General features: G+C 37.5%; 1 protein-coding gene across 1 annotated transcript in view; it reads left to right on the top strand.

The window, feature by feature from the left end:
* The window catches only part of EPB41L4A (erythrocyte membrane protein band 4.1 like 4A), a 125,106-nt gene that overhangs the window by 71,932 nt on the left and 27,391 nt on the right, over positions 1–25,783 (top strand). Inside the window, exons 7-13 of the mRNA XM_041399172.1 lie at positions 1,920–2,007; positions 4,161–4,249; positions 4,626–4,689; positions 13,997–14,088; positions 15,004–15,081; positions 17,464–17,576; positions 23,737–23,818. Of these exons, the coding sequence (XP_041255106.1) occupies positions 1,920–2,007; positions 4,161–4,249; positions 4,626–4,689; positions 13,997–14,088; positions 15,004–15,081; positions 17,464–17,576; positions 23,737–23,818 (606 nt within the window). The remainder of the gene's footprint in view (positions 1–1,919; positions 2,008–4,160; positions 4,250–4,625; positions 4,690–13,996; positions 14,089–15,003; positions 15,082–17,463; positions 17,577–23,736; positions 23,819–25,783) is intronic.

Below are 25,783 nucleotides of genomic sequence, written 5' to 3'. Positions count from 1 at the left end.
CTTCTCCATCTGCTTTTGGGAGGACTTCTACCTCTGGCTTCCATCTGCTTCCTTCAGAAATTCCAGCTCATATCTTTGCTTCCTTCAATATTTTTGCAAATTCAGTTTCTAAAACATAGTGTATTACTCTGAAGGTATTTATAAAAACACACTCAAACAATTTATTTGACATTTGAACTTTTTGGTCCTTTCAGAGGGAGGTGAGAATAGAGGAATAAGTGCATCAGCATTTTTCTAAGCCTGTTCAGTAAGGAAAGGCTAACAGCAGGGTTTATATTGGTGTTGTGTTCTAGCACTAATTCAGTAATGGGGTAATCCATTTTGCTCAGGACTGGTATTTAGCCTGCTTGCAAACTCAGTGAGACAATACAGCCCCTGTGAACATTTTGCTTACATTTCTGAGATATACTTGTAAGACTTTAAATTAAAAATCAAGCTGCAGAGTAAATTTTTATAGCAAAAGTGTATAAAAGACATGACAGATGTGACATTACTGATGTGCTGAATATCCAGTGTTCTACATGTTCTGAATACAGATAATGAATGACACATCTACTGGGATTTGAAGAAAGGGATTTCTCTTATAAGCTTCAGATCTGCTGCTTTTCCAGGAGTCCTTGGAGAGAAGAGCACCTGGAAAACTGGCAGTACTGCTACATGGATAAGATGAGCTGAAGCAGTCCATCTCCCAGATACAAAGTCATTTTAAATGCTTTTGAATATGTTTAAATATCTATTGCATTGATGCTACCACTGCTGTTTCATGTCTTTGACCTTGGAAATCCTTTTTGCTTTGTCAGCCAAAACACAAAGTTGGAAAAACCTGGATGGTAGCTTCTAGGCTAGAGAGAATGGTGACACAAGAAGCAGGAATGTGCCTATTGCAGGACTTTGCCAGATCTTTAGTCAAAGTGTTCAATGTAGAATGCTCTACTTCACACCTTGAATTTGAAAGGTAGCACATCCAGTGGAGTATTTCCCAAGAAAACCAACAGGATGAAGTAGGATATGCATCTTTTTGAGCTGATATTTTTACAAGATGTGCTGTACTTTCCCAATAACAGTCCAGTTGCTTTCAGATAAGTATTAAAAAGAAGTGAAAATAAAAACATGGCTTCAGCTATTTCAGGCTTACAAAAGAGAATCTTGTTGTTGTATCATTGACAGATATTAAGTGAAGAACAAATGAAATTCTGAGGATAAGGCTTTGAATTTATTTTGTTGTTTTGTTCTTTTTGAAAATAAGTCAATTTTCAGTAATGTCAAATATGTTCCTACTAGCCAGGATTTTTCCTTCACCAGTTTTCCCTGTTTTTTCCTGCCAGTGGTACTTTTTAACTGATGGGTTGATATCTGTAGTTAGGAAGGCAGGCAGGATCTTTGAAATGGCTAATCTCATGAGACAGACTCCAAATCTTGTTTTCAACATAGCAGACCTGGGTGCTACCAGCTGGTGTGACTTACTGTAGGCGAGATTTTATGGAGAACCTAATAATTTCTCTGAAGTTATCAACCTTGCTTTCAGGAGCTTCAACGCTTCTATGGGGAAATAGTACCCCAACCAGTCATTCCATTCCTGCTTTATTAATAATATTGTAATTATTTGGGGAAAAATAGTTTTTTGCATAGTGAAGCCTGAAAATTAAATGTGCGAAGTGTGTTTGTGACAACAATGAAAAGGCAAAAGGCACTGCATTAGGCAAACACCATATATATGATAGCATATATGTCTGTTCTAGGAGACCACTAGAGATCTAGTCTTACCTGGAATAAGAAGTTCAGAGTTGAAAAGACCATGAGAGTCTAAAAAACTTGTAAGAAGGGCTGCACATGTGTCCAGAAAACTATATTTATTACTATGATCTATTTTGACGTGTTGATTGGAATTACAAGATTCTTAAAAATAATTGTTTTTACAGGGGCCAAGTTCCTGCTGAGGCAGAAGTGAACTACTTAGGTGTGGCCAAATCTCTGGAAATGTATGGAGTGGATCTCCATCCTGTTTATGTAAGTATTAACTGTGAAAAACAATTACTGCACTAATATGTGAAACAGTACTTATTTAGTGTTGTTGCCACAGGATAACTGAATAGGGAACACTACTCAAGAAATGCAAAGGACCACACATTTACAGACAGAGAGGATTCAGTTATTCATACATACAAAAGCCTAATGATTTTCAGATCAAATGCTGTGATTGTGTTACATCTATAAAAAAACCAGTCAGTTATACTCTGGATATAAACAATTCAGATAGAAAAGAAGTAGTTTGTGCAAGCATGAGGAGACATGAGTGAGAGTTATCACCTTTGACAGAAGAATTTGCACATTATTTTAGTTTAAATAAGAGCAAGTGTGTTCTGAAACCTTTTCAATACCTTTGCAAAAATTAGGGTAGACTAGCAATCACATATCTGGCTTTTTAAAATATTTTTAAAAAATATTTGTTGTCAAGGTTTTGCTAAAGATCCAGAGTATGTTTCCACTTTTTCCCATCTTGTATCATGCAGCACTGCAAGTTGTCTGTATTGGCTCTGAAAACCCCTCCATTTCTTTTGTCTGTCAGCATGTATGTTGGGATTGGATCCAAGTCATCACCTAGAGGCTATGTGCTCCTGGTGGAAACATCATTCTATCTTGTCTGGGCTACGTGGTGTGCCTGGGTTGTTTTTTTTGGTTTTTTTTTGTTTTTTGTTTTTTTTTTTGTTTTTTTTTTTTTTTTAATAAAAGAAAATCAGGAGTTCAAATGGGGAGTTGTAGTATAGATAGTTCACTGAGTTAGATGTCAGTACTTTGTAAAATTAGAAAAGAAAGAAAATAAAAAAATCAAGATACTACCTGAAGATTAAATATGTATTTCCTCTGAAAAATGTGTAGCCTGCAATATAAAGTACCTTTTATTGCACACCATGGCTTAATTATATTCATATCCCAGGCTTTGTTCCCCTCCCACCAATGGAAAAATGGGGAGTTACTGGAACAAGATCCAACATGATCCAACAAAATCATGTTAAATTAGTACAGCCTGGAATTTCTTTTGCCTCATAACTTGCCTTTATTGTGCAATGAAATGCCTGCCTAGGTAACCTGTGAACATCATTGTGTCTACTTAAATTACATCAGCAGCAGAAGCCCTCTTTTGAGACTGAAGCTGCACACACAATGCGATGCAGTTATTTTTCTCCTTTGGTCATATTAAAAGTAAAGTTGCCTTTGGCAGTTAATTCATTGAGGAGCACAGACAGAGCTTGCCAGGTGTGCTTGACCTTTGTCAGCCCTGAAATCACACAGGACATTTTTTCAGTGTCTCAAGTCAGTGCCTCTCACAGTTGATAATTCTGCTGCTCATGCTCCTCTGGTTTGGACTTGCAGGGCTCTTCCTCGCTGCCTCAAGTAGGCATGTGGATGAGCTTTTCCAGCTGACTTTTTTTTTTCTCATGCACTATGGCTTGCACTCTTTCAGCTCTAAGCCACTTTTGGTTTTGGTTATTGACTGTAAACTGGGGAGGTGGGGACCTTCTGCCACTCAGCAGCAGGGCTTTCACCCTGTTCTCTCCTGGTGCAGTTTGAGATTTGTATCCTGACTTCACAAATGGTTTCCTTCAGAGGAGTTGATGCATGTGTCTGTTCCCTGCATACCATTGCCCTTTCTGAACAACAAAAAAGAAGCTTGACTTTCCCAAAGTAGCTACTTCACTTGGAGGCAGCAGCAGCTGACACTATTTTAGGAGGGAGAAGGCAGTTGTGTGGTTGTATTATAGGTCAGAAAATCACTATTTACTTTCAGCTGGAAGTTGAGATGTCTGTTGCATTCATGCCTCAATAAGGAGTTCAGTTTCTGAGTTCTGGCCATTTGCCAAATAGCAAAAATTAATAATTAATTCAGTAAGAAAACAGGAAAAAAAAAAAAAGGTATTTTTGTTTTTCACCATGGCATGAAATTTCCTTTTCTTCCCTCATTGCCATTCTTTCTTGCTTCTTTTCCCCCAGAACTACAAATTTCCATATAGAAACTTTCATAAATAAATCAAGTGCTATTTTCCTGTTTGTACAGAGTGAAACAGTACATTCAAGTCACTGGGATGATTTTCTCACTGGATCTCAGTAATACTGTGATTCTACTTGCAACTGTATGAATGACATAGATTTTTATTTTCTAGGGTGAAAACAAATCTGAATACTTTTTAGGATTAACACCCGTAGGAGTTGTTGTCTACAAGAATAAAAAACAAGTAGGAAAATATTTCTGGTATGTATTATTTAAATGTGCAGTCTGCAGTAAAACAATAACAATGTTGTATGGATGTCTAAGATTTGCGATATCTATTTGAAAGTTTAATCATAGCAATATCAACAAAGTACACATAGAATTCTTAATATTTCTCTGGATGATGCAGATTTTTAATTCTTTGATAGTCCAGGTATTGAAAACAGTAGATCACCTTTACCATATTCATGCTGAAATGTTTACATATCCCTAATTGTCTGCTGATATCTGGGGCATACCTGAAAAATAAATCTACCTGTGAATTTTTTTTTTGTCTTTGCTTGCAACTTTATATCTTATTACACATGAAATTAAAAGGTCATGGAGTTCGGTTTGTCTTTCTTTCTCAATATTGCAGGCCTAGAATTACGAAAGTTCACTTCAAGGAAACACAGTTTGAACTTCGAGTCCTGGGAAAAGATGTAAGTTTTTATTTAGGTCTGAAAAGATTAAAAAAAAAAAAAAAAGAGGTCTAATAAAGATGGAAATTTAGTGTGTCTGTGAAAGTCTAATTGGTTTTATTGAAATTTACTGTATGAAACCAAATGTAGCTGAAGGGAGCCTCACAAAGGGAGCCTCACAAAGCTGTCAGGCACAAAACAGGCAGCCATGTTATATAGTTGAAAACCATTTGTCAGAGTTCAACATCACTTTGCACTTAGACTATTTGAGAGAAAGCAATGTTGGTTCCAGTGGGACAAGGACAGCACGCTGATAGGGAGAGAGGAGGTTCTAACATGCAGTAAGTAAAATTAAAAAAAAAAAAATAAATTATCCCCTACAAAACATGTAGGAGTAGGGAGAGGAGAAGACTGTTGAGAATGTAGGAAAAAATAATGACATGCAATAAAAAACATATTTGCCATCAGTTTGTGGGTTTTGCTGTCTGGTTTAGTTACAAGTTTAGTTAGCTGATATATTTTTTGAAAATACTTTGTATATCTTTTTAGAACATGAAAGTTTATAATTTCATAAGGACTGATAGTTAATAGTTTTAAGTAGTATTAACATGCTGGCAAAAATCTCCTTTACTGTTTATCTATGTGTTTTTGTTCATCTTTGTAATGGTTGTCAGTCTCATCCATGGTTTTTCCATGAGGATATTTGTCTTGCTGCTGTTGTGGACAGAGTTTCTGGTGTCTTTGCAGATGTCTTGGCAAATCTCTCTTTTGTTACCCCCAAGTGGCTTGTTTATATTTGGTGTGGTAATCTGTGAGAATTTTATTTCTGAAGGTGTGTTTGTTGAAATAGGAGCGTTATTTAAAGGCTGGGGGAAGGCTGGGAAAACTCACCATGTTTCATGTAAAGGGTGAGTGATAGTTCATGTATAAACTAGTCTGAGTTTGACTTGGAGGGAATTACTTGGAAATGAAGCCGTAGCTTCTCTTTGATGCCACATTTCCACAGTTTTCTTTCAACCATGTGGAATGGCAAAGCCTTAACATGCTGGGTAGAAAACCTGGAAGGTTTTGGAAAAGTTGAGGCTGTGAATATTGATGGCTGGTGAACACTTACCATTGTGATCATAAGGCAAACATTTTGACAGAACACAGTAGTTTCAAGCCTTGACAGGTATTTCTAGGAAATTGTTGGGTAGAACAGTAAGTACAGGGGTGTGTAAATTCACCTTTGCAACTAATAATAATCTGAAGTGTTTCTACATAACTTCATATCCTAACAAGATCATGAAGGGCCAAAATGGCACAGAGAAATCGTCTTTTTCCTTTTTTTAACAATCTGAGGTACTTTGAACAAAATTATATATTGGAATAAGAAGACAGTAACCTCAGTCTCTGGATTAAAGTTGTCATAGCAATTTATGCTGTTCTACACAGAGGAGGAAAAGCTCATCAGTATATGTGTATGTTCCAATACTCCTAAAAAATCTGATTCACAAATTTTTTTTATTCATCTTGTGTTTTTTTAATAAATGGTATCACTTTGTCCTCCTATGTGACACATGAGTATATTACAGTAGAGTAAATATGCCATTTTCACTCCATCCTGCCTCCTGTAATATCATTTTACAGCCCAGGGAATTAATACTTTCCTTGTATCAGATGTGGTATACCAAGTCTGGTATATCTGTTCCAGTTAGTTGTAGAGAGCTCCAGAAGAGATTCAGGAGGAGTAAAAATAATGGGACCTTTCCCATGTCTTTAAATTGAACTTTATGGCATAAAGTGAAGGACCTAATTCCATGTAACAGAGCAGATTATTTCTGGGTGAACCGAGTGCTTTGTGTGAGTCATGTTTCCATATGTTGTAAAAATTCTCTGCAGTGTGGGTTTTCATCCATGTTTCCACACAAACTAGCTACCCTTATTCACACTGACTGTCACCTTTCACTGCTCATAAAGGGGAAGCTGTTGGTGCCTTTAGTACCAGCAGAGCTCTTCCCCGGATGGAATTACTTGTGGTAACTTCTTTGTTGTTTCTTGCTGAGGTTGGTATGAAATTTTTTCAACCATGCCAGAAGAATCTGTGTATTTCCCACTTGGTGGATGGAAATGAACATCTGGTCTTCTTGACAGATGACAGTAATGCACAAGTCTGTGCCTTCAGACTAGCTAAACCCCACTGTGGTGTTTGTATCAGCCAAACCTATGACTGCTCATTTTCTTGTTTACATTGCTTCACTTTTCATAAACTTGATGCTTACTGAGCAGATGTTATTGCTTAGTGCCTTATAATATAGTAAGCTGCTTTGGCTTTTCTCTTTTGTAATGTAACTTCTTGCACTTCTTCATATCTCTTCCATGAGAATAATTCCTGTATATTTAGCTGCCTCATATTTTTTTTCCTGCACACCTGTTGCTATTGTGTACAAGCATGACCATCAGTATTTTAGTTCTATCTTTCACTACCTTGCTTGTATTATATGTTTTCTCCCTTAGGTCATTGCTATTGCCCCTTCATAAACAAAATATTGCCTTTAATATCTGGCCATCCATGGACATGTGAGACTGAAGCTCTTTTTCAGTGGTGTTAATAATTGAATCAGCATTTAATTGTCCCCCTGCATGAATCCATGCTGTGAATTCTGAGCTATAAAGGTGTTAGGTCCACCCTGGCACCTCTAAGCATCAGCATGAAATTAGGAACCCTTCCCTTGCAAGAGCTTCACATGTTCACATTCTCTGAACATGACATAAAATGGCCAATAATTTTTGAAGATTAAAGAGGTTTATTTCTCAGTAAGCTGAGAAATTCATCTAATGCATGTGCACAGTTCCTGACAGCATGTCTGTGGAACAACCTTGCTGGAAACAATCCAGTAACACAGGTGGCTGCCAAAGCCCTCCCCTCTCCACCAGCAAAACAGAGTTTGGTCACAATGGGTGCTCTGTGTGGAAGTGAGTAGTGTAAGGGGTGCCCAGCATGCCTCCTGTGTTGCCCCATGTGAGGAGCATGGCCTGCTTCCTAGATTTCTCTCTCAGCTAGGGACATGAAAGGAAACAGAGAAAAACATGCTTTGATAGACTGTGTAGGCTGGGAATGCAAATGTGATAGTAGGCAGGAATGAGAGACGTGGAGTTTTTTTGCCTGTAGGTACCAAGTACTTTTGTGCCGCTCCCTGCACCCCAGTGCTGTTTGGTGTAACCGAGCCTTTTACTGTAGTTGCTCTGTGTCTGAACATGCACGTGAATGATTTCACTCCTTAGCAGGGTTTATGCAAAACTTCTGTTCTTACTTTTCCTGTTTCACAAAACAGAAAGTATTCACAGCACGAAACACTTGCTTTCATCATTTTTCCTGTAAGAGAAAGGACTTTTTGAATTCTCAAATTTTTATTTCAAGAGATCTTGAAATTTGGGTATTTTTGGGTCAGAACAATCTCCCAGTCTGTGCAGTTAAAAATGATTTCCACATTTTTGTGTGTTCCTCTGCAGTCTTCCATAATCAGATGAATTCACAAGGCGAAATTGGTCACGGCTCTTCAGGAAAAATACCAACCACTGATGCAAGTCCAAAATACATAATCATCCCCATTTTGTGTGGCTGAAACTTGTATAAATACATTTTTTTTGTGTTATTTTAAATTGTCCAGAAAACACTGTAAATGTGCTTTGTCTTTTTTAATCTGCTTTTCATAAGTATCATTAGTCTGAAAAATAATTATGTTAATAAGGTTGTTCAGCTATACCCCTTCTTTTCCTATCAAATGCTGTATTCTGTCTTGAGTTACAAATTCCAGTCAGGAACTTCTAATTTTATTTATTGTTCCTGCAGCTTCTTAGGAAGACTGAACAGGACTTGAAGATATGTTACTCTCAGTCATATGTCCAAATTATTGTATGTGTAGTTTCCAGAAAAATATAGCATTTTGATCTTTTTTATGGTTTAAGAATTGCAAATTACTTTTACACCATTTACATTTGCATTTGCATCCACTTAACTTAGAGTGATAGTAAAGGGTAGAGGTGAGCAAGCCCGGTGATATTAATATGTCATATTAAACAGTTTTGGCTTGTTTTGGTTGCTTGGGGGATTTTCTTGTCTTTTCTTAATTGCTTTCTGAGCCATCATAGAAGGACTGTAAGATCTGTTCAAGGCCTGCATAAAATTAAATTCACTAACATTAAGGTGATACTGTCATCTTTCTTTTTTTCTAATTCTTCCTTAGTGTTTTTGAATTGCTGTAATTGCTGTAGTTGCTGTAAACCTGAGATATGTTTGTTTCAATGCTGACATGCAAGTGGCACATCTTTATCAGTTTTAATTGCCAACTTGGTATAATTTTCCTAAAGACTGACCTTGTGTAACCAGTAATGGTACACATTGTTTGCTACATTAACTGTGATTTGTCTTCATATGTCTATATATAAAGACAGAATACTTGCTATTGTAATTTAGAGCTGATGGTACCCAGGTATGTGCCTAACCTGGCAAAGAATAATGTTCTGAAGCAGTAGCTTCAGAGCCAGTGTTAATAATTCTGTTACATGTGCAGGTGTCGTATGTGTAAGTGCAGTGTGCCCTGTAACGGGGCAAGATCCCTCCTTATCTAGCATTACCACTCACTGTGCCTGGGAGGAGTGGTGTGTGTACTGGCATGGATCCTAATGTGGTTTTGGGGTTTTCTTCTTCATTTTCTGATCCTTCATTGCTGGGAGCCCATAAATATCTTGTAAATTAAGGTAACTAAAGCCTGCTCTGAATCAGTTGTTCTTTTATCATTTTTGCTCTGTGGGCAGGTTCAGTTCTCCCTGGAATGGGTGTAAATCTACTGACAATGGCCTCTTATCCTGGGAGTAATCCATGAACTCCAAGAACAAGGGATCTTCTGGCCCTCAGAGACAAGAGCCGTCATTTTACGTGTGTGTCTTCTCTTCCAGGTGGAGCTGAGCTTGCTCTGCCTAGGAACTGAGCTAGCTGGGCACAAAGCATCTCTGAGCCTGAAAGCTGTGTAATCAGGCTGGTGAGACAAAGCAAGCAGGAAGCTGTTTGCCAAGCACTCCTGAACTTGTGTACTAGTCCCAGAGCTGTTCTGTGCTTAGGCAGAGCAATGACCCTTCTGACTTTTCTCCTTTGAAGGGTTTTGTAAGACGCTTTTAATCTTTCACCTGAGAGGTGTGGGTATTAGGGTGTAGCCCTGTTCCAATTCCCAGCTCTCTAGTGGAGGTTTTAAGGGCCCTGCCAGATCAGTCTTCTGGCTGCTCTGGGAGCCAGCATAAAACAGGGAAGGGCTTCATTGTCCATCTGTGTATAAGTTTGTAGTGTAGACAAGTTATCTGCACCCACTGTGCTAGTCTTTCTTGCCTCCTGTTGCTAAAAATGGGGCTCAGGTTTTAGCAGTATCAGCTGTAGAATGTTTTGGAGACTGCAGGACAAGTTTTCAAAGCACCTAAAAGGAGAGGGACATGTAATGCTTGTCCTCACATTTTTTGACAAAGGGTTTGTGCCTTTGTCAGTACAAGGCAGTCCCACAGCTTGGTTATTGCTGCAAGGGTCCTTTTGCAGCCTCTGGTCCACCATCCTACCCCTCCCTTGCTCCTGCAAGTCGCAGAAGGGATTGAAAATAACCATACAAAAATAAGTGGTTTCCTACTTGTTTGATCAGCAAAATGGACTTCCTGAAAGAACAGGCAAACACCAACATGGTTCAATGAGAGATCTCCAGAGTGTGCAGACAGCCAGGACTGCTCTGGGAGCTGTTCATGATTTATAGTGCTTCACTTTTAGTACACTGGGCACTCTGAATGCAGCAGAATGAGTAGCCAGGAGAACCTTGTGACACACCAAAGAGCATTGAATGACTTTGGAAGTGTAATTTCCTTTAAATCATTAGTAAAATTACAATAGGTCTTTGTTTCTTTTGGTTCAGCTATATGAGAATAATAAGCAAAACACCCAGCTAACATGAACTACCTGTAGGAAATTGTGATGTTCAAAATGCTAAAAATGTTGTCTTTTATTGGGAACAAAAGGTCATGGTCTTTAACAGGTAAGGCCTGTTACACAAATCAATTCATTCCCTTGGGGGAGAAATGTTAATCCAGAATGGTATTGCTGTTTTCAGTACTGCTTACTTTTTATATAGTCATTTATAAATTGCCAGGGTAATCACTACTCTTACCAGCCTTCAACAGTCCTAAAAGGAACATAGAGGAAGTCCTAAACCTGGCTGTGCTATAAGCAGTGTCATACTGAACTTGGTTGCAGTAAGTTACAGAATCCTTCCCAGATAAGCTGAGAAATGGTGAAAGAATTATGAATTGTTTCCCCTTTGATGAGGATGAGTGTTTTAGGCTCCTTTTCCTCTCTATAGCACATTTTTTCCTCTCAATAGCACAATTTAATTGTGCTTTTGAGTTATAGCAAGCATCAGTTTTCAGGCCATAGTTTTCAGAGATGTGATTTTCCTTCAAATTCAAATAAAGAAGCCTGGGTGTGTTATCAGAAGGCTTGTTAGTCTGTCCCATGACTTTTAGGCAATTGTTTAATTTTCCAGATCTGAATTCCATAAAGTTTTGGTAAATTGGATCTTTAGGGTTATTATCCTGCTCTTGCCTCCCCATCACCAGGCCTTTTATTTTTTGCCCTCCCTGAGTGCCATTGATTGCTCAATACTAAGTTTAGATGTTTCAGCATCATCAACATTTTTCTTACCAGCTAGGGCGAACTTTCTTCTTGGAAAATAATGCCTTCATATGATGGAATCAGTTATTTTTGCTGGTCAGCTCTTTCTATGATATGGCAGTATAACTATACGGTCCCTCTTACTGTCACTTGCTGATTTTAATGTGTCTTCCTGTGGTCTGTTCTGTGTATGGAAAAGTTCTAAAACTTAAAGAAGACAACTTATAGAAGACAAAATTGACATCCCCAATGGGAATGGAACTTTTTCCTCAGCTTTTTCCCACTGTCATTCAATTCCAGTGGCATTCAAACTGGTCTAACAATAAGATATGTCAGAACACCTTATTTTAAAAATTCTCAACAAAAGAAAAAAAAAAAAAGAAAAAAAAAAAGAAAAGGGAAAAAAAAAAGTCATGCCTGTCTTCTCTCCCTTCCCACATACCAGAAACTCCTTCCTTTGAGATTATGTAATTAAATAAATTTAAGTGCAACAGAGGATTCTTTGCCTAAAAGTAGGAGTGAACAAAGAAGGAGCAAGACCCTGCATATTAAAAGCGAGTCACTGAGTTGTTTCCTAACAGAAGCTAAACTGACTCATCATATTGCATCAAATTTGCAATACTACAATCCAGTTTGATATTATCCTTTTGAAGATGAGTGTAGTTGTGTGGCTTTATATGAAATCATATTAGATGACAGCCTAATATAGAAATTGTAATTTAAATCAAATAATGAAATCCAAAGCTACTTTTCTGCTATGTGCAAAGTAAGCAAATGCAAAGCACCATTTTACATGTTTTCTTTACAAGTTTTACAATGTAAAATGTGTTATGATTTTTCAGTGGGTAGACTCTTGTTTCTAGCCATCAGAGGAGAAAGAGCAATGTTGTTACTCTGGAAGAGTCCAAAATAAATCGATTTTTCTCCTAGATTATTTTTAAGATTTTTCAGGAAGCCTTTACTTTTCATGAATTAAATTTATTTTGTCTATAAGTTAAACTACTTGTGAATCCTGCAGAGAGATGATGATCCCTATCAAACCTGAGGGACTTAGAAAATATATTTATGGGACCAATGTACTACAAAGTCATTTTATGATATACACAGCAGTATCAGATGAATCCTAGATTTCAACATTCTTGGTGGTCATTGTCTTACTGTACTGCCTGTATTCTTTGCTCTTGCCATGGAGAGTAAAGTGTGCTTTTGATGGGAGACCAGAGGATTTTTTAAAATTCCTTTCCTGTTCCCTGGCACTGTTCCAGCCAGACATTTAACTAAAATAAGGCATGGGAAAAAATAAGTTCATATATAATTTAAATTTTTTTGGTCAGGAAATGAAATCTCTATCATTCTAACCACAGGTGCAAAATACTGTTGTTTTACTGTTATTTGTTTCAAGGTGAAGCAAAAGCTGCTTGAGAAGGTAATTTGTCGTTTTGTGAGGCTGCTTGACAGCTGTCAATAGGGATGTAACTGGATTTTTGTTATAGGTGAAATTTTGAATTCTAGAGAACATAGAGAATTAATTCACAGTTTGCAAGGTGCTTGCAGATTATAATAAACAATAATAAATGAGAGAGATAAAAACTTGCCTGAGCTCTTTACTTGTGTATGCATGGCACTGAGGAAGTGTAAGTAACGCAAGGGCATAGATTGTTCAAAATCAGCTTCTGAAGGTGGTGTGAATCACACTTCCTTTGTAACTCACACCTCGCTGAAATGGTTTGAGACTCAGTTTTGTTACAGGGGGTGTCATGCCGTGTTGAGCTCTCACACTGACATCACTGGGATTGCTCATTCTTTGTGCAAATCACAGCTGAAACACCAAATGCTTGAGTTCACCAAGTGAAAAATAGATGGAAGGGTATTTTTGTGAACATATCTGAGTGTTTAACTTGTTGAAAACAAGCACTGTGATGTGTCTGTTGCTTCTCCTTTTCTGTTGGAAGTATTTAATAGTTTGTATGTGTCCCACTTCTCTTTGCCAGTTTCCAGAGATCAGTTTTTAACCTTTGTATATGCTTTTATTCTGGCTCGTGTTGTCTTCCTTAAGAGATTTTAAATTGGATTTTAAGGCTTCCAACTTTTTCCTAGCATTTTAAATTTTTATGAAGTTAGCTTTTTAAAAAAAGAAAACCCTTCCCTTTTTCAGTTTTTTTTCCTCAGGTTTACGTTGGCCTGTTCTGTATGTCTCCTCTGTCATTGCTTCATATTAGTTTATACCAGATCTTGAGCTCCTTTCTTTCTTTTACCTATTCTTGCTTTTTTAAATACTGTTAACCAGAATATTTTTGATTGACATCTGAGCTGCCATTTCAGAAAACATCAGAAATATAATTTTTGAAAAAAAAAAAAAAACAACCAAAAAACTTGTGTGTTTTATTTAGGAAAGAAGCTGATGGGTATCAGCAAGAATGAAGGAACAAAAGTGTTTCAAAAATCTCTTTTCTGTGATTTTCAAAAAGAAAACCACTTTTAAATAAAGAATTCTACAGAATTATAGAACCTGCTTTTCTTTGTGCTGATTTCTTTTCTTGCATGGACTGACATGAGATGGCTGGTTCTTGTGTTCAGTAAATGAGATTCACTCCAATGGCAGAATCCCCCATAAGAACATTCATTTTTTTTTTGTTTTATCTGCAGTGCAATGAAACTTCCTTCTTTTTTGAAGCCCGTAACAAGGTCACATGCAAACATCTCTGGAAATGCTGTGTGGAGCATCATACATTTTTCAGGTGAGTGATGCAGAAGTTAGGTTGTGCTTTCCATAGGTTATTACACTGAGTGGGGGCCTTGTTATACCTGCAGAGTGGTGTAACAAAGGCTGGCTGCCTGGAAACACATTATGCTCTTGGTTATAGAATGCTTTTAAAAGCCAACACCTTCTCTTACAGTGATGTGAAACAATGTTTTTAAAATTAGGTAGTTCAGTAGTTCTTTTGTCTTAGTATTCTTTTCTAAACTGTACTTCAGGTTGTATGTAGTAGGTTTTATCAGAAATATGGCAGGATTTAACTTGCCATATAGATTTTGATGTATTTAATCATCAGATTTTCTGTAGCAGCATTGGCTTGAGGGAGGCCTTTGGAATTCAGACATTACTATTTTCTACAGTGCACAGAAATATATATATATTTTTAATAGAAATTAATTGAATTTACATAAAATTTTGCTTACTTACTGATCTTCTCAGTACTGCATATCTCAAAGCACTTGATTTTACTGTTGCAAAAAAACACCAAGAGAAATGTGCTAAGGTGTTTAACTGGGAATTGGTGGATGGAATCCTCTGAACGGACTTTAGCAGTGCTGTAAATGAGTGAACTGAGAATCCCTCCTGCAGTCTCACTACTGTGGCAGGGTGGGTTTACCTTCTCCCAAAATTAGGTGAAAGACTGCTGGTGCCAGCAATTTACACTTGACTCTGAAATAAAGAGATGTGTAGTCAAAATAGGGGGGACAAACAGGTGGCTTTGGGAGACTCAACCCCCGACGAATCTGTCCAGAGGTAGTGATGAAGAGGAACTTGCAGAAAAAAAAAATTTTTTTGAGCCTAAATTTGTTTTCTTTTTTCTTGACTTGGGAAGGGGACTATAATTCAGACATATCTATGCAATTTACTCTCTTATTTTATTTTTCAAACTACACAGGGTGCCAGAGAATGAATCAAGCTCTCTGTCAAGAAAAGTCAGCAAGTTTGGATCCATAGGTTATAAACATCGGTACAGGTGAATTTTTTTGATTGTTTAAACTTCAATTCTTTCCTTCTTCATTCCTTTTTTCCTCTTTCCTTCCAATGAAAGAAAACCACCACCCAGAGTATGACCTAGTATAGTTCTGAAGACGAAAGATGAATTAGGGACATTTTAACAGATTCCCTTTGGAAGCCTGGCAGTTTTGGGACAAATGTTTCTTCTCCAAATCACCAGAATTCGTTGAGGCTTGCTGTAATCTGTATTCAAAGTGGGAGAAACTTTGACAGCTCTTTAAATCATTATCTCCTTATAAGTCCTGAAATTATGTTCATGTCCTAAAGAGGTTTTCCCGACAGTTGGGGAATACCAAAATGAGGGTGTATCTTTTCTGACTTGAATAGGTGACAACACTGGATGAATGTTCAAGGCGCTAAACCTTGAAAGAGGTTCAAGGCTATAAACCCTTGAAATTGAGGATGGGTAAGGAGCACTCTTTCCACTGTCATGCAAGAAATAAATGGATCATATTGAGTAAGGTTGATAATCATTAGCTGGGCAGATCTTTTTCACTTTGCCGATTTCCTAGTCCAGACTGATTCTAATTCTCCTTGCTGTAGGTAACAGGGCAATGATTGTCTTGCCTTTCGTGTTTGTAGTAGATCCTGGCCTGCATTACCCCCTCTGGGATAATGGGTAGGATTTCACTGATTCCTGGCAGAGTACTCATTCCTGTGGATGAGTTTTTTTCTGTTGGTCCACTTCAACAGATTGGAGCAGGGCACTGATACTGGGGAGGAGAAAGCTTTTACTGGCAAGAACTTTCCAGTCAATTAAATAAACATGCCATGAAGCAGTTAACTATGTTTGAGCTATGCTGTTGGTAGTGCAGTTCAGTTTGTCTTCCTGTTTTAATAAATGTCATGAGTGATATGTGATCAGGCCTGTCATGTTGGGATGATGGTCATAACTGACAATTTTGGTTGTCTTCCCTTTTTGTCTTTGGTCCCCATTGTAGCACCAAAAGCAGTGACAGTGTTGTGTATCTGTACACATAATTATCTTGGAGCAGAAACCATAATCCCACTATTTTTCTGTGTAAGTGGGGGGAACCATATTTTAATTTATCTTGTGGTGTCGTGTTTTTTTTTAAATGTTGTTTTGTTTCATTTGTTTGTTTTTGGTTTTGTTGTTGTTTTTTCTTTTTTGTTAAATATTCTAGGTACTTCTCATTGTGTGTCAGACAATTTTCAGGAAGGCAATTTTCTTGTCTTAAGATGGGATGCTTTGGAGGTCTTAGTGGGGGTGCCCAGATATTTGGTTAAAGTTGCTTCTGGAATTTGCAGGACTGTCATGGTTGCCAAACTTAAAAGTTGAACAGAAAAGTTTTTTGGGTAACTTGGGAGCATGCTTTGAACCAAGTACATAAAAAAAAACCCCGCATTACTGTGATGTAGGGTTAGGAATACAGATTTTTTTTTTGTCCTTCAATTCTTTTATAATTTTGAAAATATTAAAATTCTGCAGTGCTGACTATCTGTGAAGGGCTATTGGTGAAAAAATTATCAGTATCTCATGGAGTCTATTCGCGTAATTCAGAAAATCTACATAAGTAATTCCTGTATAGTTGCTTAGTACTTTCTAGTACAATAGCTTTTACTTCAAAATGATCAAACTTCAGGTGTTAAGGAATTAATAGTGGCAATTGCTTCTCTTATGTATTAAGTGTCCAGGAACAAATATGGAGTTTTGGGGAGGAATATGAATTTTACATTTTTGGTATGACCACTATATTCTGTTTAGTAACACTGAGAGGAACATTAAAATGAGTATAAAAGAATTTATTTAAACTTAATAATTTACTCCAATTGCACAATGAAGAAAACCCTTTCTGTAAACAAGCATCAAGATTTTTACTCTATTTGTTGTCATCTGGGGCTGTGCTAGTAAGTCCTTTATTGCAGTTTGTTTTGCAGTCTTTTAGGCTGCATTCCACATGCCAGAGGAGTAGCTCCTGACTGATTGGAACCGAACAATATTAAATATGTGTAAACAATATTAAACATGTTTTCCTGGGAGGAGACTTACAGAAAATGTTCAGGAAGAAATAATGTGCCTTAAGAAAGTTGTATGTTAGAATATTCTAGGTTAGAAAAGGTCATGCTACCTTAAGCTATTCCTAAAAAATCCCATTTTGTTTTAGTGGTGTATCTCCACTTGGAAATGACAAATATAGGAGCGGTTGGCACAATCTGTTGATGATTTTGCCAGTGACTGATTCAAAACAAATTCAGGGTAGTGCTGCTCAGCAGGAGAACCAGACATGGGATGACAAGTTAATAGAATTTTTTTATCAGTCTAAGGATCTTGTTGGATAACTTTCCCGAGTGTTTTCTCATTATTTTATTGTGTTTTAAGTGGCAAAACATCTTTGCGAATGACCAGAGACCCTTCTGTGCATCTCCCGCGGCCTGACCAGAGCATTGAAAGAAGTCGCAGCAAGACTTACCCCAAAAGAACACAACAGACAGGTAGGTCCTTCTCTGCTGACCTGGGGGCAGTTGTCTTCTTTTTTTGGTTAATTTTGTTGTCACGAAGTGATTCAGAACTGCTGCAATGTCCTTGAGGATCTCTCGGAATGGATTCCATGTTTTGCCTTCAGTCAGTATTATATCTAAGCTTCACAGAATATGAAATCCCCAGCTTTTCAGAAAAAATAAAAGAGTTGTCATGGATTAAAGAGGGTAGGCCCCTATATGTGTAGGTCTAATGTAAAGGTTGAAAGGGAAGTATGAAAACAGGCAGTGAGAACGTTTTTTTCCTCTGGAGATCTGTCTCTTGGAAATTAATTTTATACTTATGTGTCTTGGTTAGTATCTCATTGTTTGGCTTGCTTGACCCAAGGTGCCACTGTTTGCACCCTCTTCCCATTTCAAGGAGAGTATCCCTTTATTTTGATATTAAGTGGAACAGAAGTTAGTGCCATGCAATTTTAACATGCTTCAGTTGTGTGAGCTGGAAATCTGTTCCGTATGCGGAAGCTGTCACGGCAAGCTGGATGTTTTCACAGGTATTAGAGGAGATAGGATTAAGCTTGGATCGCAGAAGTCATGTCCTAGATAATGGATGCTTCCTGAAATTTGGTAATAGATATGTCAAGCTCCAGGTCCGCATATGATTACACGGGTATTGCTTAGCTTCATCTCTGACAGAAGGAACACACAGGTCTGTCAAACTTGTGCTTGGAGTTAAGCACGTGTATGTGCGTGTGCATGTTTTCTATTTGAGAAAAAAACTTGTCTGGGCTTGAAAATGTAAACAATATCTTTTTATCATGGTTCAATATGCCTCTATAGAATTTTAGAACCTATTTTTTACAAGGAGGCAGGTGTATACCTCCGGAAACCTCCAGTGTTTATCCTGAATGCAGTCTTTTGTCTTTTGATTTAGAAATAAAAGTGGTGTGCTCTGCCTTTTAGCTGTGGCGGTTCTTGAAATGCAACATAATTAAAAGCATAGCCCTGGAAAATAGAGGCAGTTTACAACATTTTTTAAATTTTATTTTATTTTATTTTATTTTATTTTATTTTATTTTATTTTATTTTAATTAGTGTAGAAAGAAAATAATTGCTTTGCTTTCTGATTCTGATATGTTTCATTGTGTGTGCAGTTTTAAGTGGGTGTCTTAGAGGACAAGTAGCTAATGACCCTTGAACCTAATGACTTAAACTTTTTGTTCAGCTGGACTGTCCTGGTCTTAGGGCAGCAGTTCAAGCCAAACAGCATTTCCTACATCATTAGTCCCTGGCTGTGTTTCAGGAAATTTGTGAGGCTATTTGTATGGCTATTCAGCTCTTGGTTTAAAATAATCTTTGCCTTAGCCCAGGCAGAGAAGGTCAGTCTGCGTTGCTGTGAGGTTGTGCGTGTGTTGTTCATTTTGTTTTCAGTCTCTTTGCCTGGAAATATGAGGAAAAACTGAAACTTTTCTGTAGTCTTTTCTGCTGTTGTAATTGGAATCAGAATTCTCTGGGCAATATGTGTTTGCTGTTTGGTGCCTTTAAACACTCTCTCCCACTTTAAAATAAAATTTCTGCTTTTTCTCTATTTTACTTACATGTAGTTGTGTAATCTCTATCATCCATCCGTTTTCTTTTAAAATTCAGCTTACTTGATTACCCATATGTTCCAAATGTGCAGTCATATCACTGGGACAAATGTATTAACTTAGATGATATTAATGTTAAATTAATTTGTTTTATTTCCAGCTCAAAATATGGGCTGAATGAAGAGAGCTATGTCTTTCAAATGCCACCTTTCCCTATGACTAAGCATATTTTCTCCTTTTTTAAAAAAAATTGTCTTTGCTATTTACACTGATAAACATTTAATACTCTTTCTCCATTCAAACCGAAGATGAAGACTAATGGTGCTTCTCCTAGCTGTGTCAGACAACATGTGATAGTCTATTTCATAAAATAAATCTACCTCTTTTTGCCTACAGTTGTTGTTAGATATAACAAAGTCCATTTCACACAATAAATCAAGACTATTTGGCATATTTTAACATCATTTTCCTAAATATATTATCCCAATGTAGATTTTATTTTGTAGACGATTTTTTAACTTGCAAATTAGCCTGGTACTCTAATAAGTTTTATGGGTTATGTAAAAGTTTCCCTGACTAAAATAGTTGAGAAAATTAAATTACATTTCTTCTTAAAATAAATATTCCTTTTGTATGGTGACATTATGCAGATGGTCATCATTGATGGCCGGTCCTTTTTTCTTCATTTTCTGTTTGTAATATGGTGTATTAAGGCTAAATATGACTTGTCCAACATTTTAAGCAGGGTGATTTCAGTTAACATCTGTTATATCTTAAGGTATTTTCTGTCAAATACGCCTTTAATTAGGATTTAGCTGGACAAAGTCTTATAATTTTTTTTTTGGGATGAAAGTCAGGTTTCCATTTACTTCCCGAAATCCAACAACAGCTCACAAATAGCTCGTATGAAATAATTTCCTTTCACCTTTTCTGAGTTCAGCATCTTTCCTCATCTGTTTCTTTCCCTTTTTGTCTTTTCTTATGACTGCAAAGTGAAATGTATTAAAGGCTTCATTTTTGCAGTCACTGCAATTTGCCATTTTGATTTTGTTTAATTTTTTTTTTAAATCTATTGGTACCAGTGATGGGACCAGCCACAGCAGTGGCTTTGGGGACAGTTAGAACAAGTGCATGACTGCATCATATAACATTGGCATTGCTTTCATCAGATAAGTGTCTGTGAAGTGCTAAAACCTCTACCCTCTGACATCTAATTAAAATCCTTCCCCTTGTTGCTTTTTTTTTGTGTGCATGTTCTGGTGTTATAAACATAGTATGTGCTTTTTATATATTCTTTCTGTCACCTGAAGGTAAAGGTTAGTTATATCTAGCAGAGCTGAGCAATAATGTTTCTTTGTCTCATTGTTCAACTAAAGTAAGCTGAAGTCCTTAGGACTGCACACACTTGGTGAACTCTGGGTTAAGAGCCGGAGCAGGTGCCAGCCAAGACAATGACAGAAAATATTATTTCTGTTTTCAGTAAAAATATGTGTGGTTTAACATCAAGATTGAAAGAGATGATACTGTCAACAGAGAGAAACTATTTTTTGCATATACAAGCCACTGCTACTGATTGCTTCCCCTGATAGGATGAACAGTGCAGACCTTTCAGCTTTAGCACGGCAGATTATTTTCCTAAAATACAGATTGTAGTGGTTTAAAATGCAGTAACCTCCATTTTGTCACTTGTTTGATACATTTCATATCTCAGTTGTTCTAGGACTAGTGCAAAAATCATATCAGAAACTTTAATGGCTGTGATTTTATATTAGATCTAGACTGTGTTTTTATAGTAGTGCATGAGGTTTTTTTTCCATATGTTTAGGGTGGTATTCAAGTTGGTGTTCATTTAGAGAAAGAGTTTTTTTGTTTTGTTCTGTCAAGTCTTGTGAGTGAGATAAGTGTAACTTCATTTGTTTGCTTATTTTTCCCCTTTCAACTGAGAGAGAATTACAGCTGCATTTTGCTCTGCTTGCAAATAATAAACTCAAATGCGGAACAGGATCTCTTGCTGTTCTATCTTATTGTCTTAGGGCCTGACTGATAATGTTCAGCTTTCACAACATAGGGTGCAAGTGTTCATTATTCATTTGGGTGAGTGCTGAACATGAAAAGCTCCTTGGGAACATCCTCTCAGGACAAACATTGATGTGACCAGACCTGTTGCTGTGGGTCTGAGTTTATTCAGCGGTGGAAAACACATTGCTTAGGCTTTGTTGTTGTTTGGTAGCTGAGGACTTGGTTAGTCCCTGCCTTTGCATGTGGGGTAGTTGTGTAAATCAGTATAAAATAAGTGCTACCATTCTGACTTAGAAGCCAGGTGGAGAACTGTGTTTGGGTATTACAATTACAGTACTGTCTGTATTGTGATATTCCCTAAGCAATCACACTTTGCCACAGATGCCTCTGTCACTACCCTACTGGTAGCCGTGGTAGGTAGAACTGTTGGTCTGGCCCAGCCAAAGTCTTTTCCCAGAGAATTGTAAGATTGGATTTGAAAGTTAGATTTTTGAGAAAATGGATCTTGGGGCGATTTTAGCTCTTTCTTAATTTATGTACTTTCAGCTCTGTACTTTAAAGTTTACTTAAAATCCCATGTTAGGTAAAAGGATGGGTGTGACTGCTTCCTCATTTCAGTCATGGGGTGTGAGATGAGTAAACTCTTGAGGCTACAGTCTTAGAAGCTAATAAGAAAAACAGCCCTTATCACAGAGTGGGCTGTGCTGGTGTAGACATATGAAAGTCCATTCATTTTTGTAGGCTTACAGTAGCCCAGGGTGCAAAGCATGAGCTCTTACTGCATGTTTTCCATTTGGTCGCACTATCTGCTGCTCTCATGACTTGGTTTAAACACAAACACTGGTTCCAGATAATGCCAGTTAAGTGGCTTTACCTGATAAGAAACAGGCATGACAAGCTAACTAACTTGCCAGGCTGATATGGTTTTGGACACTTGAGTTTTTAAAAATGTAATAGTTGGCTCAAATTGAATGGACAATCAGCATCCATATGGCTGTAAAAGGGAATTAAGTGTGTGCATTCACTTAATTGGAAAAGTTCAGTGCAGTGCACTCAGTCCTGAGAGTGCCTTATCCAGCCAAATGTAAACAACCGGGAAAACTGGCCACGAATGAGATGTTCAAGATTTCTGCCTGCCTAAGGTATTTTTGAGAAGCCTGTTGCCTTGGCAAGTGATATACTTAAGTTTTTGCAATGGGGTTAGTGTTTGGACAGTGTCTTTGGAGTTTGGTCTTTTATATTAAATAATTATATCATACAGAGGTATAAGTTGGTAGAACAGTATTGAAGGCAGTAAAAGATACAGCAAGTGGAACATACTTGGAGACAATCATTACAGTTTCTGTAAGTGTGGACAGAAAATTCCCAATTAACCCACCATGACCTGACAGCCAGAGGTGATTGAGTGCCTGCAGAATGGTAAGGATATTACCAAACATATCAAAAGGTCACTTCTGGAGGTGTCTATTACTTTTAGAACATCTGACCCTTGGCTCTTTTTCTGGCAGTTGTTTCACTGCTATGATAGGTTCTGGAGCACAAGTTTTTATTACTTCATTAAGTGACAAGGACTTTCTGTGACTTAGTCGAAAACTGCTTCACAGAGGACTACATGAAGTACTGAGATCAATTCCTTTGTTTGAAAAAACATATATTTGCTGATTTCTGCAGAAGACTGGCAAATCCAACTGGTAAGAGAACCAGTGGATGAGCAGACAAAAGGCCTCAGAAAATCTCAAGTATTTGTGTTGAGGTAGGGTCCAGAGACTTTGTATGCCAAGTGGTGGTATGGGAAGTGGAGGGAGATTGTGAAGAAATCCTTTCTCTGAGGCTGAGGGGAAAATTTACCATGCAAAATTTTTTCACAACTTAAATTAAGACATCACAATTTTGTTTTAAGCAGTGAAAATGGCTTGGGGTTTGTACCAAAATTGTGGTGCTGTTGCTTGTGTCCAGAGGACATCATATTATAATCATCGATCTATTTAATTATCTTCAATGAACATGCTCAGAATCTTGTCCAGAGGAAATCTACATCAATAATGATATTGTTTTATTGTTCTACTTAACATCTGTTTCTATAGATTGCAATAATTTTGTAAGAAATGTCTGAAATTGACAATTAGGTGGAAACACAATGTGTGAACTGAAGGGAAATTACAGATTGATATTAACAGCATAGCATGGAAACAGAAATCATAGCACCAGCAGGAACCAAACTGTATTTTCCTCACACTTTTATTCTCATTGTTGACTGAGCAGGGAATTTCCTTCTGTTGACATTGGCAGAGTATCCCCTTGAGAGCAACAGCATCAGACTTCTCTGTCTTATGTGGAAGAGTAATGAATGTTCTTCATGTTAAACTTTATAGTGTCCTGGTACAACTAGACATAAGGATAAGACACAAAGGTGTGATCCTTACACACCTTTAACAAGATGAGCATGCACCAGATATTTTGTCTGTAATTTTATCTCTCATGCTGTCCTCTAGGTGATTATGCTGAGTAGTTGTGCAAATATTTATGCTGCAGGATTTAACTGTTTTGGGCTTTTTTTTTTTTTCCAGGTTCTAAGAACATGAGCCAGATTACAACAAATGGCGAAAATGAAGGAACTACCAAAATTATTGCACCTTCTCCAGTGAAAAGGTTTGTAATTCACAGTTTCCTTACAGCTTTTAAGAGGTTGTACAGTGCGTTGGATAGAGGAACAGGTTTAGTAATCATTAGTATCAGTTTATCCTGCTCTTGAGTTCAGGACCATCTGATCATCTTCTGACAAAAGTCAGAGAGTGTTCCCAAGTATTTAATTTAATAAAACCCTGATATTCCAATCAATGTGGAACAGGGATTTCAGACGACACATGGTTTGAATACCCATAAATCAGCACAAGTTAATGGGAAGGCAGACAGTCTCAGGTTAAAATAGCAAAAAACCAGGTAATGACCCAAAGTGCACTGGTCAGGATAGTTCTGTGAAGTCTTGTTAGTCTCTCCCCTGGGGCTGTCAGAGCCCCAGGTCATGGGCCTTCTGTCTCTGAACAGAGCAAGCTTAGCGTGCCAGGGAGGAGCTGGGCATGGGCTCTCTTCCAGCAGATTTTTATTCTTGCAGTGATTGCCCATTACACTGTTCAAATTGTAGTAAAATCAGGTAAAAATCATGTTTGTTCCTGATCTGTAGGAGTACCGAATTGCCATGGCTCCTCTGGAATTGTGTGTTCTGCTGTGTCTAATTTATCAGTGTTGAAGTGCATATCTCTAGTTATTAGGCATATTTGAAAGGAAGAGGTAGGGCTCAGATTCAGAAAGGGGTTTGTATCCCCACCCCTAATTTTAGTTGGAATTTATGTGCCTGAATCAGAAAAAGAGTGATCTTGTAAAAGAGTGAGTCAAAACCACCATACTTAACTTTTGTTTAATTGCCTAGACATCTGTATCTACATGCTTGGCAATCCTGACAGTTGGATTTTTTTCTTGACTGAGTAACCCTTAACTGGGCTTACCTACGCATTGAGGCTGTGGGCTTCACAAACTAGGTATCTGGACTGAACTCTGAAAAAGGATCTAAAAGATGTATTGCAAATACTTGGTGGATAGTGTCCTTTATTGACTAACATTTAGAACAGTTGACCTCCAAAATAAAAGCTGAGCTAAATTACTTTCTCATTTTTAGGGAAATTGAATCCTCTATTCTAGCCCTTAGAAAATAATGCTAATTGTGTGTTAAAAAAAAGTTTATGATTGCCACTTGGTCATGCTGAAGCTAAATCATTAAGTAGAAAACAATACAGAGGTAAAAAAATACACGAAAGGAAGGCACAAAGAGGATGGATCCGGGCTCTTTTCAATGGTGCCCAGTGACAGGACCAGGTGGGCACACGCTGAAACACAGGAGGTTCCCTCTGAATGTCAGGAAACAATTTTTCTCTGTGCAGATGACTAAGCACTGGCAAAGGTTGTCCAGAAATGTGGTGGATAACCCTTGCAGATAATTCCACAGCTGTCTGTTGCAGATGACTAAGCACTGGCAAAGGTTGTCCAGAAATGTGGTGGAGTCTCCACCCTTGAAGATAATTCCACAGCTGTCTGGGAATAGTTCTGGGCAATGGAGTCTGGGTTGCCCTGCTGGAGCAGGCAGCGGGACCAATGACATACAGAGGACCCTGACAACCCCACCATTGTGTTCTGTGATTTGTTAGGAGAAAGATATAAAGCAAGAGATACCATTATTCCACAGTGCAGAGATCTTTGTTATAGGAGGGATGGGAGTGCTTTACTACAGAATTTTTTAACAATGAGCTGTTAAAAAAAAATGGATAGGCAGGTTTTAGATGAAGAACCAGAATAAATGGCTCTCAATATGACAGGTTCAAGGTTACTGAGTTTACTTTCTTACCTTGACAGATTAAAAGCAGTTCACAGGGAGATTCTTACTGAGTCATGTTTTAGACAGTGTTAGTCACTTCCAGAAAAAAAAAAAAAAAAGCTGGAAATTGTTTTTCCATTTAGGATTTGATTTGTTTTTATCTGTGTCTCTATGTGCAAATGAAAAACACCTTTTGGGTATGCTAGGCTTTGTGTATGTGAGAGGGAGCACACAAAATTTGTGTAGCA

This window comes from Onychostruthus taczanowskii, unplaced genomic scaffold, assembly GCF_017590055.1.
Source record: "Onychostruthus taczanowskii isolate IOZ18803 unplaced genomic scaffold, ASM1759005v1 scaffold158, whole genome shotgun sequence".
Classification (NCBI taxonomy): domain Eukaryota; kingdom Metazoa; phylum Chordata; class Aves; order Passeriformes; family Passeridae; genus Onychostruthus; species Onychostruthus taczanowskii.
The sequence above is the reverse complement of the archived record's forward strand: the minus strand, read 5'-3'. Positions and strand labels throughout refer to the sequence as shown.